Here is a 17,193-nt window from a genome sequence, read left to right on the forward strand (position 1 = left end):
TAGATAAAACTGAGAAAGTCATTTATGAAACCCAGTGAACTGACAGAAAAGTTGAGAAAGACTTTGAAGAGGGATGAACCATGGGGCGGTGATGGCACAGGCCTTTAATGCCAGCACTCAGGAGGCAGAGGCAGGTGATCTATGTTTGAGGTCAGCCTGGTCTACAGAGTGAGTTCCAGGGCAGACTCCAAAGATACACAGAGAAACCCTGTCTCGAAAAGCAAACAAACAAAAGGCATGAACCACTGGGTATAGTGGTGTATACCTTTAATCCCAGCATTTGGGAAGCAGAGGCCAGTCTGGTCTACAGAGAGAATTTTAGGACAGCCAGAGCTTCACAGAGAAACCTTGTCTTGAAAACCTAACTAAACTAACTAAACTTTAACTAACTAACTAACTAACTAACTAACTAACTAACTAATGCAGGAGCCATAAGGCTCACTGTGATTATGATCTGCTTGAGCACAGTCTGGAGGCTGCACAAGTTTATTGATGCCATTCCCTTCCCATACTGGTCAGCTCCAGCAGTCACATGCCAGGAGTGTTGACGCTATGACCAGGGGCCAGTCTCAATTCCAAGAGGCCTGACCAGCAAGGCCAGCTGCCACCATTATAAAATATAACACAAGCCTTTGTTGCTCCAGTACATGCTCAATTCTGCCTGTTTCTGGAAAGGACTTCCTAGCTGGTTTTTTAAGGCATTTTTTAAATTCTAGAGTAAAACCAAACAGTTGGAGAGTTGTTAGGAAGATAGCCCTTACATATAAAATGAAAAATGAATTGCTCCAGGAGATCTTTCAAATTGCCTGTTAAACAGAAGCTAATCCTGAAAATGCTCTGCGAGGGAAGAGGCACAGCAAGGGGACTCTCGGACACTAGAGTACAATACACAGTACAGATAGAGCACAGCAGACACAGTCACACAGTATCTATACACAGTACAGTTAGAGCACAACAGACACAGTCACACCGTATCTATACATAATACAGTTAGAGCACAACAGACACAGTCACACAGTATCTATACATAATACAGTTAGAGCACAACAGATACAGTCACACAGTATCTATACACAGTACAGTTAGAGCACAACAGACACAGTCACATCATAGTGTCAACACAGGGTACAGTTAGAGCACAACAGACACACTCACACAGTGTCTATACTCAGTACAGTTAGAGCATAGCAGACACACTTACAGTGTCAACACAGGGTACAGTTAGAGCACAACAGACACAGTCACACAGTGTCAACACAGGGTACAGCTAGAGCACAACAGACATAGTCACATAGTGTCAACACAAGGTACAGCTAGAACAAAACAGACACAGTCACATAGTGTCAACACAGGGTACAGCTAGAACAAAACAGACACAGTCACATAGTGTCAACACAGGGTACAGCTAGAACAAAACAGACACAGTCACATAGTGTCAACACAGGGTACAGCTAGAACAAAACAGACACAGTCACATAGTGTCAACACAGGGTACAGCTAGAACAAAACAGACACAGTCACATAGTGTCAACACAGGGTACAGCTAGAACAAAACAGACACAGTCACATAGTGTCAACACAAGGTACAGCTGGAACAAAACAGACACAGTCACACAGTATCTATACAAAGTACAGCTAGAACACAACAGACATACTCACACAGTATCAATACAAGGTACATCTAGAACACAACAGAGACACTCACATAGTGTCCTATACAAGGTACAGCTAGAACACAACAGAGACAGTGTCCAACACAAAGTATAGCTAGAACACAATACCCACACCCACAAAGCTTTCAATGTGTTTCTAGGAACCACAGAGTAATAGTCCTGAGTGTACAAGCAAAAAACACTTCCTAGCTTTGCCCCAGGTTTCTTAGATGAAACACAGTTGTTGCGCCCCCACCCTGACCCCGCTGCTGCTTTCTTCTGTCTCCACAGTCCTCCTACCATCTTTAAGTGGTTTAACAGTCTCTGTTTAATATGCTAGCTATGTAGGAACTGTTACATAATGCTCACACTTGGAACCTGGGATGACAGGGTAAAATGGGACAAAGGACTATAAAAACAAGTGTTTCTTCCAGTACAATCTAAACTGAAGTGTGTCCAACACTCTAGTTTTATTTTACTCAGCAAATTAAAATCTCCACTGCATGAGTGGCTTTTAAAACTTAGAATTTGAAAGTAAGCATATTACTTATTTCTGAGGCATTTGCAATGTTCTTATTTTGGCATGAGATGAGATGTAGGCATACAACAGACTGAGCTTGTACAAACTATGTGAGAAATGCCCTCAGCATGTTCAATATTTGAATGTCAGGCAACATGTATTGAAAACATATGAAAATGACACCAACCAAAGTATGTGACTTAAAAAAAAAAGGTACAATTACAGATGCATTCTTAACCAAACACAAACAAAACCCATCCGTTAAAGGTGGATGTAAAATCACAAAACTGACATCTTAGGCATGAGTTCTCGTTTAGAAAGTACGTCCGTGTGAGTAGCTTAGAAGACGTTGTAAAGCTGAACAGCAGCATCCACTGTGGATTCTGGGCTGTTTTTGGGACTGGATCCTCCCTTAGCTCACCCACTGGCCACAAGCACTCACACCTGTGCGTGTTCCTTCACACTCTAACAGCCTCAGACTTGGGCCAGCATCCTAAGAGCAATGATGGAGAAGGAAAGAGCACAGAATTGCTGAGTATCCTTGTATCCCAAACAGTTGCTTAATCCTTGGAAAATCAGGTGCTGGCTTGCTACTCTACACTCTGCATGGAAGCTCAAATGAAGATCAATCTTCTCCGAAGCTGAGTAACCACTCTGCAGACACCAGTGCCCTGTGTTTTACCACATTCAGGAACCACTGAGTTTAGAAAATGCCCCAATTCACCCCTTGCTAGTCCAATAATCCTAAAACTTCCTGTACCAGACCATCCGTAGGAAGAGCATTGCTCCTCCTGACTGCCCTTCCCCGACAGTGGGAAGGTGCTAATGTCCTTATTAGAAATAAGGTGGCTGAGTTGCACTGATTAGTGCAATTGATGGGTGAACAGAAGGACCTGAAACTCCAATGGAAAGTTTAACAGGCTGAGAATATGCCATGTAGTTAATGGGTGATCCCATAATAGTTCGTGAATGATATTACTTGGGATATGCTTTTGGAGAGGAAAAACAAACAAAAACTAAAACTATGAAAGAAAGAAAGCCAACCAGCCAGCCAAACAAAAAACCCTCTGGAGACATAACATTGAAAGTATAGTCAAAGGAAGAAGAATCTCGGGGGGGGGGTGTCCCCCAAAAGATAAACAGAACAGGCTAATGTCAGTGAAATATGGGTTACATTAGCAGTGGAGACAAGGACATTGCAACTTCAATTTCCAATCAATCACACAAAGGATCAGAGAGTTGATATGTTAAGACTGTTATCTCACATTGATCCACAATAAATCCAATAACTCCACCAAGACCCTGTTTTTCCAAGCCCGTGGCACAGAGCCTGGCAATTTTTCATCCCATACCTGCTCATGGCTGCCTTTTCAGAGTTCCCCATCCTCAGGTAGCTGTCTGGGATACTTTCTCCACTGCTGCTCTCGTCCTCAGGCTCGATGTTGACATTTCTCAGTTCCATGGGGTCCATTTGACCTGTCAGCGCTTTCCTGTCCACACAGGAGCTTCTTCAGAGTAAATAATCCACAGCCCCTTCAGCTTAAGGCTCTTGCCCTTCGTGTTGACGTTCAGAACACACTGTTCTGAAAACAGAGCACAAAACACACCAGTATAATTTGCTTTGAATTGGATCATGAATCTGAATCCCCTACTTTGTAGATGCCTGCTGTAAAACGAGGGAAGGTACGATGTTATTGGAAACCTCACAAAAAATATGCCCTGAAAATTTCCCTCACCTAATACACAAAAAAGAAAGAAGAAACAAAGAATGAAAGATAGGAGGGAGGGAAAGAAAGAGGGAGGGAGGGGGGAGGGAGGGTGGGAGGGAGGGAGGGAGGGAAGAAAAAGAAAAAAAGCATTGCAGATATTTTGCAACTCACCATAGGAATAAATAAAAAAAATAATAAAATCTCAAGATGTAGCAGACAGTCATCGTGAAGAGTTAGGTCTTTTAAGCAGATTGCATGCTTTTTTTTTTTTTAAACAGAGGGGAGAGGACAAAAGTAAATTATTGACATAGAAAGATCTGCCAAGTATCTCTATGAGCTATAACTAGAAAGAACATTGATACCTTAATTTAACTGAGCATGAAGGAGTTCAAGCCACCAAAGCGCTTGATAATATGCAATGCTGGGTAGATCCAGGTTAGAAAGCCACATTCTAGGCATCTGGGATGCAAGCCACAGCCAATGCTACTAACAAAATAAACACATGGGTTTACCTTAGAATTCAAATGTGCATCAGCCACAAAGAGTTGTGTCTTACACTGTGCTCTGTCTTTAAGTGACCGATTCTAAGCACAGCTTTGTTTGGATTTTGTTCTCTTCAATGAAAAGTGATGAGGGAGACTAGCTGGATTTGCCTTTTCTAAAAACACCATAAATCATCCTATGCTATTGATAGAAATTTTCTGAAAAGCTTACAGCTAAATGCATTCGGTTGCTGTGGAGCCCTTATACTAACAGAAATAAGACTGTACTGGAAGGAAGTAATTCTGAGAGGTGAGTTACCCACCTGCTGAGCACACACTGAGCAGAGACACAATCATAGAAATTGCGCCAGAACTCAAAAAGCCACAAATCCTGAGAAACATGAAACCTACACACAAGAGTACCTCTACCAATCCCAGAAGCACATCTATGGATGTGAGCTTAGGACCCCAAACTATGAAGTTCCAAACACATGTGGAAACTCACTAATATGAATGGCACAAGAAAGGACAAGATTCCCAAGTCACACAGCAATATAAAATGGGCTTTTTTTTTTTTTTTTTTTTTTTTTTTTTTTTTTTTTTTTGAGACAGGGTTTCTCTGTAGCTTTGGAGGCTGTCCTAGAACTCTCTTTGTAGACCAGGCTGCCTCGAACTCACAGAGATCCGCCTGTCTCTGCTTCCCAAATGCTAGTATTAAAGGCATGGGCCATCACTGCCCTGCTAAAATAGGCTTTTAAAGTGACATAATAATAATAATAAATCCAAATGAGAAAATACCATCTATTTAAGTTTGTTGTAAAACAAGGAAAGTTTTGTTTATGCAAAAGCAATTCTAAAATAAAAAAAAATGCAGCCATTGAAACAGGAAAAGCCAGCTAAAGGAAGAGTTAGGAAAGTGGGAGAGAGAGCTGTAGAAATCGCTCAAACTATAACACAAAGAGATAAAGAAACAGAAGTGTGAAGGAGAAGTTAAGAGGTTGGCACAGGGTCTACCAGTTGTTCTCATGTAATAGAATCACAAGAGCAGAGAGACAGACTAGAAAGAGAAACTTGACTAAGAACAGGTTCAGAATTATGGAAAAACAGCAGGCCCCAGAATTTCAAAGAGGACATGCACTTCAAGCCAGAGGGATGAGAATGAAACCTTTATTAATACAAGACCGAACAAGTGCATAAGATAAAGTCAAGAGAAGACATGTATGGGGTGCAGACGGAAGAACTGTAGATGCCTAAAAAGAAAATGACAAACAAAAACTGAGCAAGGTGGTTCCCTTGCCCAGAGCCTGCCCAGTCTCATTTCCAGACAGGAGCTGCTCAACCCTTTCTGATGTCTGGTCCTTAAGGCTGCCGTTCTGACCTTAAGTCAAATATGCATAGGTGGCTGTGATAAGACAGTGGCATACTTTCTTCTATCCCGACTCTCACTTGTGTCAGTTAAAGAAATAGACTTACAATGTTGGATTCGTTTCGTCCTGATCTACAAAACTATCCTGGTAACCAGGATTCCTCCATGTTTTCAGCTTCAAGCTCCTGTCTTGATTTTCCTCCATGATGGATTTTAGCCTGCAAGCTAAAATAAAATCTTTCGTCCCCACAAGTTGCTTTTGTTTCAGTGTTTTATCACAGCAACAAAAACCAAACTAAAACCATCAGGATGAAATCAGATGTGGGTAGCTTTTAAAATCCACCTTTTCAATCAAAAGACAAGTCGATTTCTTCAGAACAAAAGAACATTTTTGTCTGACATTGTCTAAAGTCATCTTATGTATCTCTTCCCCTGTGTTTATTCAAAGCCATTGTGGGCCTGTTGGTATGGATTGCTCAACTTCTCCCTTTACAAGTGGTTCCTTGTTTATGAAGTTACAATGTATCTTGGTCTTTTCTTGGACTGCATTCGACTCCTTTGAGACACTAGGAGGCAGTGGTAAGCTCCATGTGCCAGCTAACAGCCAGTTCTCTAGTTTGCTGTGTGGAGAAACTGCTATGCTTGGACAATGTGGTATTGAATGTCCCTCCAAAGCCCACCTGCTGAAGGCTAGGTTTTCAGTCTGTAGCACTAGTAGGAAGTACAGGAACCTTCAGGTCATTGGAAGCTGGCTTTTGAAGGACACACCCTCTCCCATGTTTCCTTTTGCTTTCCATATACCATGAAATACACAAGTCTCTGCCATGTGCTACCACCATGTAAATGACATTCCCACAGGTCCAGAATAAGGAGGGCATTCAAGTGACCTCTAAACCCATGAGCCCAAACACATCCTTTCTCCGTTAACCTGATCACCTCTGGTGTTTTGTCCTAATAACAGGAAGCTGACTTGTGTAGTAGGTGAGACGTACTAAATACAGCACGTTGTGGCTCCTTTGTCAATCAAGTAGCAACCACACCTTCCATTTCTTTATCTTACTGATCCAGACTCAGGTATAATTTCTCAATGCCATGTCCCAAACAATAAACAGATCTTTGGGTATATCTTTTCTTTTCAACCTAGCTAACAATCCATTCTGTTCCTCAGGCATGTCCAGTCTACTACCAATTCTCTCTGCTGTGGACACTTCCAGATGCCCCTCACCCGTATAAAGTGAGGACATGACCTCACAAGGTATGTGGTTGAGGGGGACGCTTTTTATTGTAGATATGAGGGAAAGTCTAGCAGGGAGAGAAAGTAGTAGATTAAACATGGCCATGAGAGGAGGGGATAAGAGAGTGAGAGAAGAAGAGAAACAGAGGAAGCCCAAGAGAGAGGCAAGAGAAAGGGGGGGGGGAGGGCACATGGCCAAAATGGCCGAATTATATAGGAATGAGAAGCTGAAGAAAAGGAAGCCATGAACTGAAGTCTAGGGTAGGGGACAGGGTGAGAAGATCCAGGATGGCAGCATGGATGCTGTAACAGGTATTTGTGATGCCGAGAGAACATGGTAGCCAGCATGCACTTTGGTATGCTAATAGTCACCACAGCTAGCCATGTGTCCCTAGGGGTTTTTTGGACCTAACAAATCATGCTTTTAATTTCCACTGATTTTTTTCTCCCCCTCTTCCTCATTTTTCAGGTCTTCTTTCTGTTGTTTCATGTATGGACACAATGTTTCCAAACTCTCTATAAAGCTATTGAACTGGCATCTTCAGAACCTGATTCCACAGTGGGTATTCAGGTTCTCAGGCTCTGTGTGCTTGGTTCAGTGCCACCTGCTCCTTTGCTGATCTTTCTGTAAAGTGGCTCCTCTGCAACGTGTATGTGTGAGGAGATCCTGAGTGGAGGAAGGAGCATGGTGCAGGGCTCACTCCTATGTACAGCTGCCGCAGGGACTGGGGCTTCCATTCCTACTTGGTACACTTCTTTCTCTGTTGCCAAGGCCCAAGGACCCATCACAGAGTCCTTTGCAGGACTTCCTTATGGACTAGATTACAAAATTAATGTAAAAAAAAATGGCAGGCCACCATTTTCCTAAGCTGATATACTTTCTAACTATATTCTAGATACTTATACACACAAATACATGCAGCTCTCACCCCTCATCAAACAAGCTTCTTTTGGCAACATACAGAGATCCACAACTGGTCAAAATGTAGAGAGTAAGTGACCATGGGATACACAGTCCAAACTGATATACCTACAATGCAAACCCCCTAGACGTTGAGGTTCAAGAATATCACCGAAGAAGGGGTGGAAAAACTGTAAAAGCCAGAGAACCAGGACTCCTGTATCTTCTAGACATACTAGGGAAAGTGCAACCATGAAATCTCAACAGACCTATATAATGTCTACCTCAGCTAACTTATCAACTCAGATAGGGGAAATGTCACAAGGCCTACCCAGAAATGAAGAGCTATAGGAAATCAATGACTGCTGAGAGGGAGAATCAGTCTTCTCCAGGGATGAGCCACCACCAGCTTATCCAATCCCAGGGGTCAGCCCTGAACATATGTTCATACAAGCAACACTAAGTGGGTTCAGTAGGTTTTCTTTTTAATAAATGTCTGTATTTATGTGTACCAGTTATAACTATAGAAGAAGAGGTCATGAACTGAAGAAAGAGAGTGGGACACAGGAGAAGTTAGAGCAGGCAGGTGGAGGGGGTGGAAATGATATAAATATAGTACTGATATATGAAATTCTCTAAAAAGAGGTAAATTTAAAAACAGCAACCCAAACAGACTATAGTGCCCCAAAGTGAGGTTCCTTGGCAAACACTGTCACTGGTCACCATGGCCTATGCTCCTCTTTGAAGATGTTGACATGACTTGGTGTTGCAACAAGAGCACCCTCTAGAAAAACAAAAACAAAAACAAAAACAAAACCTACACCAAGGCTTGTCCCCTTTCTCAGATTTCCCAATCCTACCTGCTTTCTGGTTTCGAGTTCTTCAAAGTTCCCATGAGTTTGATGCTATCACTAGCTACTACCTGTCATGCTTTCCATGGGTTTTTTTTTTTTTTTTTTTGAGTCTCACTGCTCAATTCTCTAGAGGCCATACCCCTTACCCCTTCTACCTGCTTTTAAGACTTTTCACTGTGAAATTAATGGAGCTAAGGGATAGCCAAATAATTCCATAAGAGGCTGTCCTTCAAACAGAGTGTCCATAAATCTGTTTCTGGGAAAAAGTTAGAATTTGAATCAATAGACCCACTAAAGAAGATATTCTGCCAGTGAGACCTGTGGGCTTGAACTGACGACCCGAGAATCTGAACAGAACAAAAAGATGGCGGGGGGGGGGGGGCAGACTCACTTTCCCCCCTTAACCTGGAACATCCATCATGCTTCTAGTTCACAGGCCTTCATATCCAGGGACTTATGCAAATAGCTGCCTGGTTTTGAGACCCATCGCCTCAGAATCAATTATTCAACTAGGCTTTCTAGTTCTTAATCTACAGATGACAGATCGTGGGACCTCTACATCCTCATTATCACATGGGCCAATTCCCATCATATATTGTGACCACATCTGTCAACTATCTAGTTACCTATTGCCCACCTCCCGTTTGTCCTGTTTCCTTCACTTTCAATACACACACACAAGATTTTCAAGCTACATCTTTGCCCAGGCTTTGCCTCTAAGTTGTGCTTCCACGTGCCCAGTGGCCTACGTGACACCTGCATATTTCAACATTTAAACTCCACATGTCTAAAATCGTCTTCCGCTTCCACCGCAAGCTAGTCTAAGAAGGTTGCCACGTGGTACCACTATTTATCAGAAGCAGCAGTCTACTATCGAGAATATCCCTTCTTAACCCAACCTCCAGTCCTTCACAAAGTAAGATGTGTTTAAAAGCAACGCAAGCTTTTCTCTAACTGGTCTAACCTTGCTCCATTCCTTCCACCATCACTTGTCTAAGTAGACATGTCTTAATTGAGCTTGAACCTGCTCAAACCAGTCCTACCCCATAGCTATTCTCCACACACAAAAGCACAGTGAACTTCTGGAGTTTGTCATACCCTTCCTTTGCAGAATGCCGTTTAGTGGCATTCACATTCTCACCAGCCTAACACGGCATTACCATCTGTCTATATGGTCTATGTTTCTCCAGTCTCTGGTTTTATCTCCTTCCCCACTCTCCTCGTCTAGTAGCCATAGCTACACTAGTCTGTAGTTTGGGGAATACACTGCCTTCTCTGTTACCTCAGGCCAGCTGCACCTGCCAGTCACAGTGGCCCAAATGGCCTTTTCCTCCTCTACTCCATCTTTTACTCAGCTTTCCCATCTACAGAATTACAAGAAGTTCTATCATAGGCTCCAGCTTGGTCTGAGAATCAGGAAAGATACCTCCGTGGAAGCTCAGGGCTGAGACCTTTGTCCACAGCCCAGGAGTTTCAGCTAAAGTTCATTTCACTTCATTACATCATTCACCTAAAACCATGCTAATCTTGGGATCTAAACCAGAAGTTACCTTTTTTGTTTTGTTTTGGTTTTTGGTTTTCTGAGACACGGTTTCTCTGTAGCTTTGGAGCCTGTCATGGGACTTGCTCTGTAGACCAGGCTGGCCTTGAACTCACAGAGATCCACCTGTCTCTGCCTCCCAAGTGCTGGGATGAAAGGCGTGCGCCACCACTGCCACCACCACCACCACCAGGCTAAACTAGAAGACACCAAACCTCACATAGCACCTACTCTGTGTGTCCAGCAGGCCAGGGCCTATTTTAAGGCTCTGTGTACGTCACCCCAGGTGACCCCTCACAGCAACCCTCTAAAGTGGGTACCAGTCTTGCTCTATTTGCATAGACAAATGAGGAGTGGACATACATATTGAGTGGCCTCCACGCTATTTCTCCTTCTACCACAGAGAACTAAGGCTTGGGTAGGGAACAGGAACTCCAGCTGTGGTAGCAAAAAGAACTAGGCATAAACCTTGGCCATATTACCTAACTGATGATCTCCCATTTCAGAAAAAAATGGGAGTCATATCATTTACCACAAAACCAACATCATCAAAGTTTAAGTTTGATATGTTAGGAGAGCCTCAATAAACTTGAATCCCTTTCCTTCTTCCAATAATCAGATTCCTACCTCTGTCTCTACCTGCATTTGAACATACTAACATGGATACATGTAGACACCCTGAAAGAGGACCTTATGTTCTCAGAACTCTTGCAAACTTTGTAAGCAAGGTGGGAAAAGAACTTATTTTTATAGAGCTTTTATTATATGTAAAACACCTTTTTATTCTCTTTGGAGAGTGATATACCCCATACAATAGTTTGAGTCCTTAGCTCCCGATCCTGATTTTGGTTATCTCCAAGGAGCATTCACAAAATGTGTAGCCCCCTTTTACTTCTCCATACCCAGTTATGGATTTAGTTTAAAGAACTAACAGTGACAAGCACAATTTCAGCTGTATTGGAACACTATGACACACGGAATACTTCAAATCAATTGTCTATAGCACAAAGTAAGTGTCACATTATCATTGCCAAAGTGTACCCTTATGTTAATCACATAAATAGATTTAAGAGTGAAAGTGTTTCACAGTGACATTTATTCATTCAATAAATGTTGAGAATGAGATACAAACCAGAAACTTTGGAAGTCACAGAGAATGACTTAAGGCAGAGTACTGAACTCAAAGAACTCACCCTATTAAAGAAAGGAGTGAAAACACAAAATTTTTATATATAGCACAATGAACATCTTTGCTGTTTTTCTCTGACAAAATATTTACTGAAATAATCAGCATATAGGAGCATGAGTAAGATAGAAAAGAACAATGCCAGCAAACATCCAGGCTGAGCAAGCCCCTTCCTGTGGGTCTAAATTTTGCTCCCTGAATCAGCACACGGCAGGCACTCTATTTACTGGGTGCTCACTGGATGAAGCTGGTCTTCAACCTTAATACTTCCAGTCCCTGTTTCTTACCACTATATTCAAGTGCACCCACATCCAAGACCTATCAGTCCCTTTTCAATATAGAACACATCGACCCCACCATGGTTGCTCCAGATCACTAACCTGAAGTGATGTCCCCATAACTTTCTGAACTTCATACTCATTAGCACCAAAATTCAATCACAGTTGACATTCAGAGAGTCACCCGGCATCTTATGCTTTCCATTGCCACCTCAGAATCTCTTCATGTGTTGTTTCCTCTGGCAGAAATCTCTTCCCTGTACACCTTTGGAGGCATCTCCAGGGCAACTTAAAAGGCCACAAGTCTGGAAGGCCCCTTCACAACACTCATCTGAACCAAACCTCCCATGTTCTCATAACATGCTCTCTTCCCCTGCAGGGCTCCTCACATCCTGTGGGCACATTTCCACATGTGTGACTATCTAATAGCCATTCTGACTAACTAGGGAGGAAGCTTCACAAGAATGGAGTAGGGGGCAGGTTTGCACACTACATACTCCTAGCATCCAGCACAGTGCCCACTGTTATTATAGTCTGGAAACACTGAAGCAACTTGACATTGTAGTCATTACAGACTTGGGTGTACACACTTGCTAGTTTTAGGAGGGTGTGTGGTTAATATTTCAAAATTAAGCAGCAAGTTTATCTGATCACCAAGAGAAAGAAGAGTTTCATTGCCCCTAAAATGCTCTGAGCGACTCTAAAAATCAGAGTTTGAGCTGAATTTTGTCCTTCAGCCTTCCTTTCTATTCTAGCTCGGTCTTTCCATGACATAAAGAAGTCTTACAGAAACAGGTTAGATCATCCTGCTCAGAGCTCAGCAGCCCGGCTGGGTTCAAATCATCTATCTGTGGAGATGCAAAGTCAAAACTTAAAGTGGTACTGGGACACTGTCATATCAGCAGACTTTCTTTCAGTTTAGCACATTTGTTAGCAGGAGTCTCAAGCAGCAAATTCCTCACATCTAACCTGGTTATCAACTGTGCTAGGGTTTTCTCCTTTGAATTGCTGATAAGAGGGTCATGGTGGAAGATATCGAAAAATGGGAAGTTTCTCCAGTGTTGTGGCTCGTCACCAAACTAAGACATCAAAAAATGGCAAACAAAACTGTCCTGAGTCAGAAGCTAGAGTGACGACCTTCTGTGGGGACTGCAAACATTTGTCCTACCTGATAAGGGACAGTGGAAGGGGAGCTAGTGACGTCAGGGCAGGCTTTCCACCACTGCCATTGGTCTGGTCCTTCAGATCATCTCAGTGTTGATGAGTCTACTCCAAAAGCCTGGCACAGGCAGCAGACAGCCAGCGTGGCAGTGACCCCTGGGTTGGGCAAGTGAGTAGCAGCTGCCCATGCAACTTGAAACCCAATTATCTTCTATGAGGAACTGATTTAAAGTCACACCTAAAGTGTGCCTCAGATAAATAAAACGGAGTATTTGCATGGAAACCAATCTAACATTACCTTAATGTTAAAGGGCCTCAATTTCCTCAGTGAGTCCTACTTGTACTTTGATAGCAAGACAAACTGGTTATCTAACTCACTGTTTCTCACGGAAATTGCCTTCCGTGGAAACATTTAGAGGGGCTAGGGAGATGACCCAGTTCATAAAGTGCTTGTTATACAAGCCTAAAGACCTAAGTTTGGTCCCCAAATAAAAAAGCTAGACATGGTGGTGGCTATCTGTAATCCAGCACCAAGGAGGCAGAGACAGAAAGGCTCTTGGGACTTCCTGGCCAGTCAATGCAACTAAATCCATGAGCTGTGGGGGCAGTGAGTAATGTTATCTAAAAAATAAGGTAGAGAGTGCATGAAGAAGACATCTAGTGTAGGCGTGTGGCCATCACACGTGTCCACTACACACACACACACACACACACACACACACACACACACACACACACGCACGTACACGTGCACACTCACACTCGCACACATACACATGCACACTCACACAGGCACACATACACGTGCACACTCACGCACACACAACACAGTCTCAGGAGCTCTCAGAAAAGAACCCTTCACATTTCCTTCAGTATTTTCATATTCTTTCTCTGTCCCATACTGAGACACAGTTTAGAAATAACATCTAGGGAGAACTAGAACATTTCCAATAACTGGCCCCTATACTGAAGCTTTGTCCTCCACAAAGTTTACATGCTTAGCCAGGTGAGGGAGGGGCCTGTGACTGCAAACCAGACAGATGGATTGCTTTGAGTGCGAGGCCAGCTTAGGCTAGATTGCATCCTAGGCCAGTGTGGGCTGATATGTGAAGCCCTGCCTCAAAACAAAAGTATGATATGCTTGTTAACAGTAGGACTAGAAGATGATTCATGAAATTGGAACATGCTTTCTTCCTTATAGATTTTTTTCAAGTGAAGATGCAGTTATCTTAGGCAGAAACCTACAGCTACACTTCACTAGTTGTTTTCCCATACAATAGCATGTTATGGAACATACAGGGGAACATAGCACATATGATCTTGTCAAAGAAACTCTTAGGGCTATATAAATTAGTGATGTCATGACTATGAATACAGTACATTCCCAAATGTCTTCATTCCATAACAGATTCAAGACCACCTCTGGAGATACCTTTTTCTTTTTCTCCCCAAAATAAATAATTTTCACTTCCACTAAAACAATGTCCATATTAAAAATAACAATCCCACTAACATTTGTCACATATTGTAAAACACAGTTAGAGAAAACCTTCAAGTTTGACCATCACAACCCTAAATGCTGACATTGTACTTTTTAGGTGCCTCAGCACTATGAAGAGAATTCTAGAAATAACTAAAGTATAAATCTAGACTGGAGGCTCTCAGGTTGTAAAAGAATTGTGATCTTTTTAGAAAAATGCAGCTAACTCTGTTAAACTTGCCAAGAAGGTTCATTGTAAACCACTGTCCAAGAATGTTTCCACTGGGTTATAAAATGCTCTTGGTTTTGCTTTAGTCTGTTTAATGAAAACCATCACTAGCTCCTCTATCAGATGCTTGATGCACAGATGTGAAAAGCCCCTGCCCCCTTGGCAGTTTTGAAAACAGCTAATTCTACATCACTGATTCTAGTTCTCCAAAACCTAAAGTCCTATTTATGGTTATTCAATCCCACAGGTTCTCCTTGTGTCTTTACTCTTTTAAAACAATGTTCTTTGGAAAATGGTCAAGTTGAAAAAATATGGAAGACAAAAGTCTTCTTTATTAGATAGGGCAAACATCCATTCCCACTTTCACTCATGGGACATTTTTTTTTTATTAAATTGCTGTGGGTTTTGTTGAATTATGTCACCTGAAGACAGTTCTTCTACAACTATGTATCTCTTCACAACTTTTACTATAGCCAGTGATTTGCCGGAAGCATAAATCGTGCAACTGCCGCTACCGGCTAGTTTTGCAGGGTTTCCTTTTCCTATTAACTACTGTCCAATTTTCGGATCAGACCTAAAACCATTTGCAAAAGAAAAATGCAATTGGGATCTGGATAAATAATTTCAATGTCTGATAATATTTTCAACTGATCTTTTAAAAGTTATCCATGTAGTCTTTTTAAACATTTTAATTTGTAGTGAATAAGCAATCAATACAATATAAAGAAAAAAAGTCAACACTATTGTCATCTGTAAACATTTATGTAAAACCAACTGTACCTTACTTATTTATCCAGTCCTGTGCAGTCTTTCATGAATTGTTTGGGATGGCAGACCCCTGTCACAGAGGTGACGTATCTGAACGTTTGGAAAGCAAGACAATGATTTAAAGGCCAGTGGGAGTGAACGACACAAGCCAATCAACAGCAACACCTTCTTGCCCCAACGCCTCCCTCAGTCCAGCTTGCGTCACCTTAAAAGAGAGACGCTAACTTAGTTTGCTGTCATACACTTGGCTTCAACATTGCTCACACCAATTTCTATTTGCTTTTAGAATTGTGGTTTTTGTACAATGAAGCTCTAATTGAGAGTTTTACTTTAGTGTCACACTGCATTCAAAATTCTATTGTGCAGTCAGTGGCTAGATCAAGAGGCATTAATTTTTCAAGTTTTATGAACTGACAATGGAAAAGAAAACATAACAGACATTAAATTGTCACACTGTAGAATGTCATTGAATGTAGAGATGATACTGGTCACACAGGAGTATTATTTTCCTTTGCATTGCTAGCCTGTTCAGAAGAAAATTGACAGACTGACAGAACTTCCACCAGCACCGAGTCACTGAAGGAGCCGGGAGTTGGAGACCATAACCCACTGTCAACCATACTGCCTCACCAGAGGCAGAGTGCTGGGCAAGCAAGCTGTGGGATGTTTTCAAAGAATTTCTAAATTTGTGTATTTTCTCCTTAAAAGAAACAACCTACTTAGCTCTCCACACACCAGAGGAGGAGCTCAAATATGTTGGCAAATAATGTATTCTCAATTAAAGTTTATCAGCTAAACATTCTGAAAGGGACATGAGAAAGGCATGGAAACCAACCCAGATTCAGGCTCTTTGCTTTTTAATTTTTTTAAAATTAACCATAGAGTTTATTACAGGTGGGGGGGAGGAGAGTTGGAGGGAGAGAGCTGAGAAGGGACAAAGAGGGTAAGAGGAAAAGCAGAGAGCAAAGAGGAAAAGGAAGGTAAGAGAGCAAGAGAGTAAGAGTGCCTTTTGAATTTTTATGGCTTAAATAAACCTCATAACCAATCAGAAGCAATGATCTGTCCCGACAGTCTGTCAACTCCTGTTCCTATAAAAACCAAACATTGTCCTCTGGCTAGGAAATTCCCAAGTTGGTGCAACACACAAAACATTAGAGGTACACGGACCCACCCACTTCTCTCTTCCTCTTTCGCCATTTGGTTTATTAACACTAAAATGATGACTTTATTCTTACCTGGAATGGAGTGTCCTTCACTTCTGGAGTTCTCTGTTTTTGTTTTTGTTCTCTGACACCCCCAACCCACAGGATAATAGCTATCGTAATCCGGGGAGAAAAGAATACTACTCATGAATTTCAGGGAAATCTGAAACAAAAATTTCCTTTTCAAATGACTGTTTCTACTGTTTAATTGTAATCTTTCTAATATAGGATTCCATCCTGCTTGCAAAATTATCAGATGAAGATGAGAAGAAAGCAAGAAAGGATTTACAATAATTGTTAAAAAAAAATTAAATGCTTCTAGCAAAATTCCATTTCCTAGTGGGCCAAGTGAGCCAGCATAGATGTTTTCCCGAGAGAAGAACTTTACTGTATAGTATTCTCAGAATAAATAGGGAGCTAATAAATACATATATACTTCAAACATTTCACTTTCCTTAGGATTTTATGTTTCGGCTTCCTCATAATTCTTACTTTTAGGTGTAATGAGGAATTATAGCAATTAGTATTTTAGGTTAAAACTACAAACATATGTCCATGGCCTTTTTTATTCCAACCTACTCTACATAGCAAAATTCTAATCACAAAATTCCTACCACTGACTTAAAATCAA

General features: G+C 41.7%; 1 protein-coding gene and 1 long non-coding RNA gene across 11 annotated transcripts in view; one reads left to right on the plus strand and one right to left on the minus strand.

Annotated features, from left to right (window-relative positions):
- The window catches only part of LOC103158729, a 94,164-nt gene that overhangs the window by 61,621 nt on the left and 15,350 nt on the right, over nt 1-17,193 (plus strand). For 2 of the 6 annotated variants that reach the window (XR_003481416.2, XR_003481412.2), the window contains 2 exons: nt 6,898-6,984; nt 7,433-16,411. This is a non-coding gene — a long non-coding RNA (uncharacterized LOC103158729). Of the gene's footprint in view, nt 1-6,897; nt 6,985-7,432; nt 16,595-16,790; nt 17,007-17,193 lie in introns of those variants that run through there. The other 4 variants (XR_003481415.2, XR_003481413.2, XR_003481414.2 and 1 more) reach the window with 4 other exon arrangements.
- Nucleotides 1-17,193, minus strand: part of Slc38a4 (solute carrier family 38 member 4) — a 67,530-nt gene that overhangs the window by 21,048 nt on the left and 29,289 nt on the right. For 3 of the 5 annotated variants that reach the window (XM_027396393.2, XM_035440843.1, XM_035440844.1), the window contains one exon: nt 3,525-3,755. In XM_027396393.2, the coding sequence (XP_027252194.1) occupies nt 3,525-3,643 (119 nt within the window). In that variant the 5' untranslated portion in view covers nt 3,644-3,755. Of the gene's footprint in view, nt 1-3,524; nt 3,756-15,372; nt 15,451-17,193 lie in introns of all 5 variants that reach the window. The other 2 variants (XM_035440842.1, XM_027396392.2) reach the window with 1 other exon arrangement.

The sequence above is a fragment of the Cricetulus griseus genome, chromosome 2, assembly GCF_003668045.3.
Source record: "Cricetulus griseus strain 17A/GY chromosome 2, alternate assembly CriGri-PICRH-1.0, whole genome shotgun sequence".
Classification (NCBI taxonomy): Eukaryota; Metazoa; Chordata; class Mammalia; order Rodentia; family Cricetidae; genus Cricetulus; species Cricetulus griseus.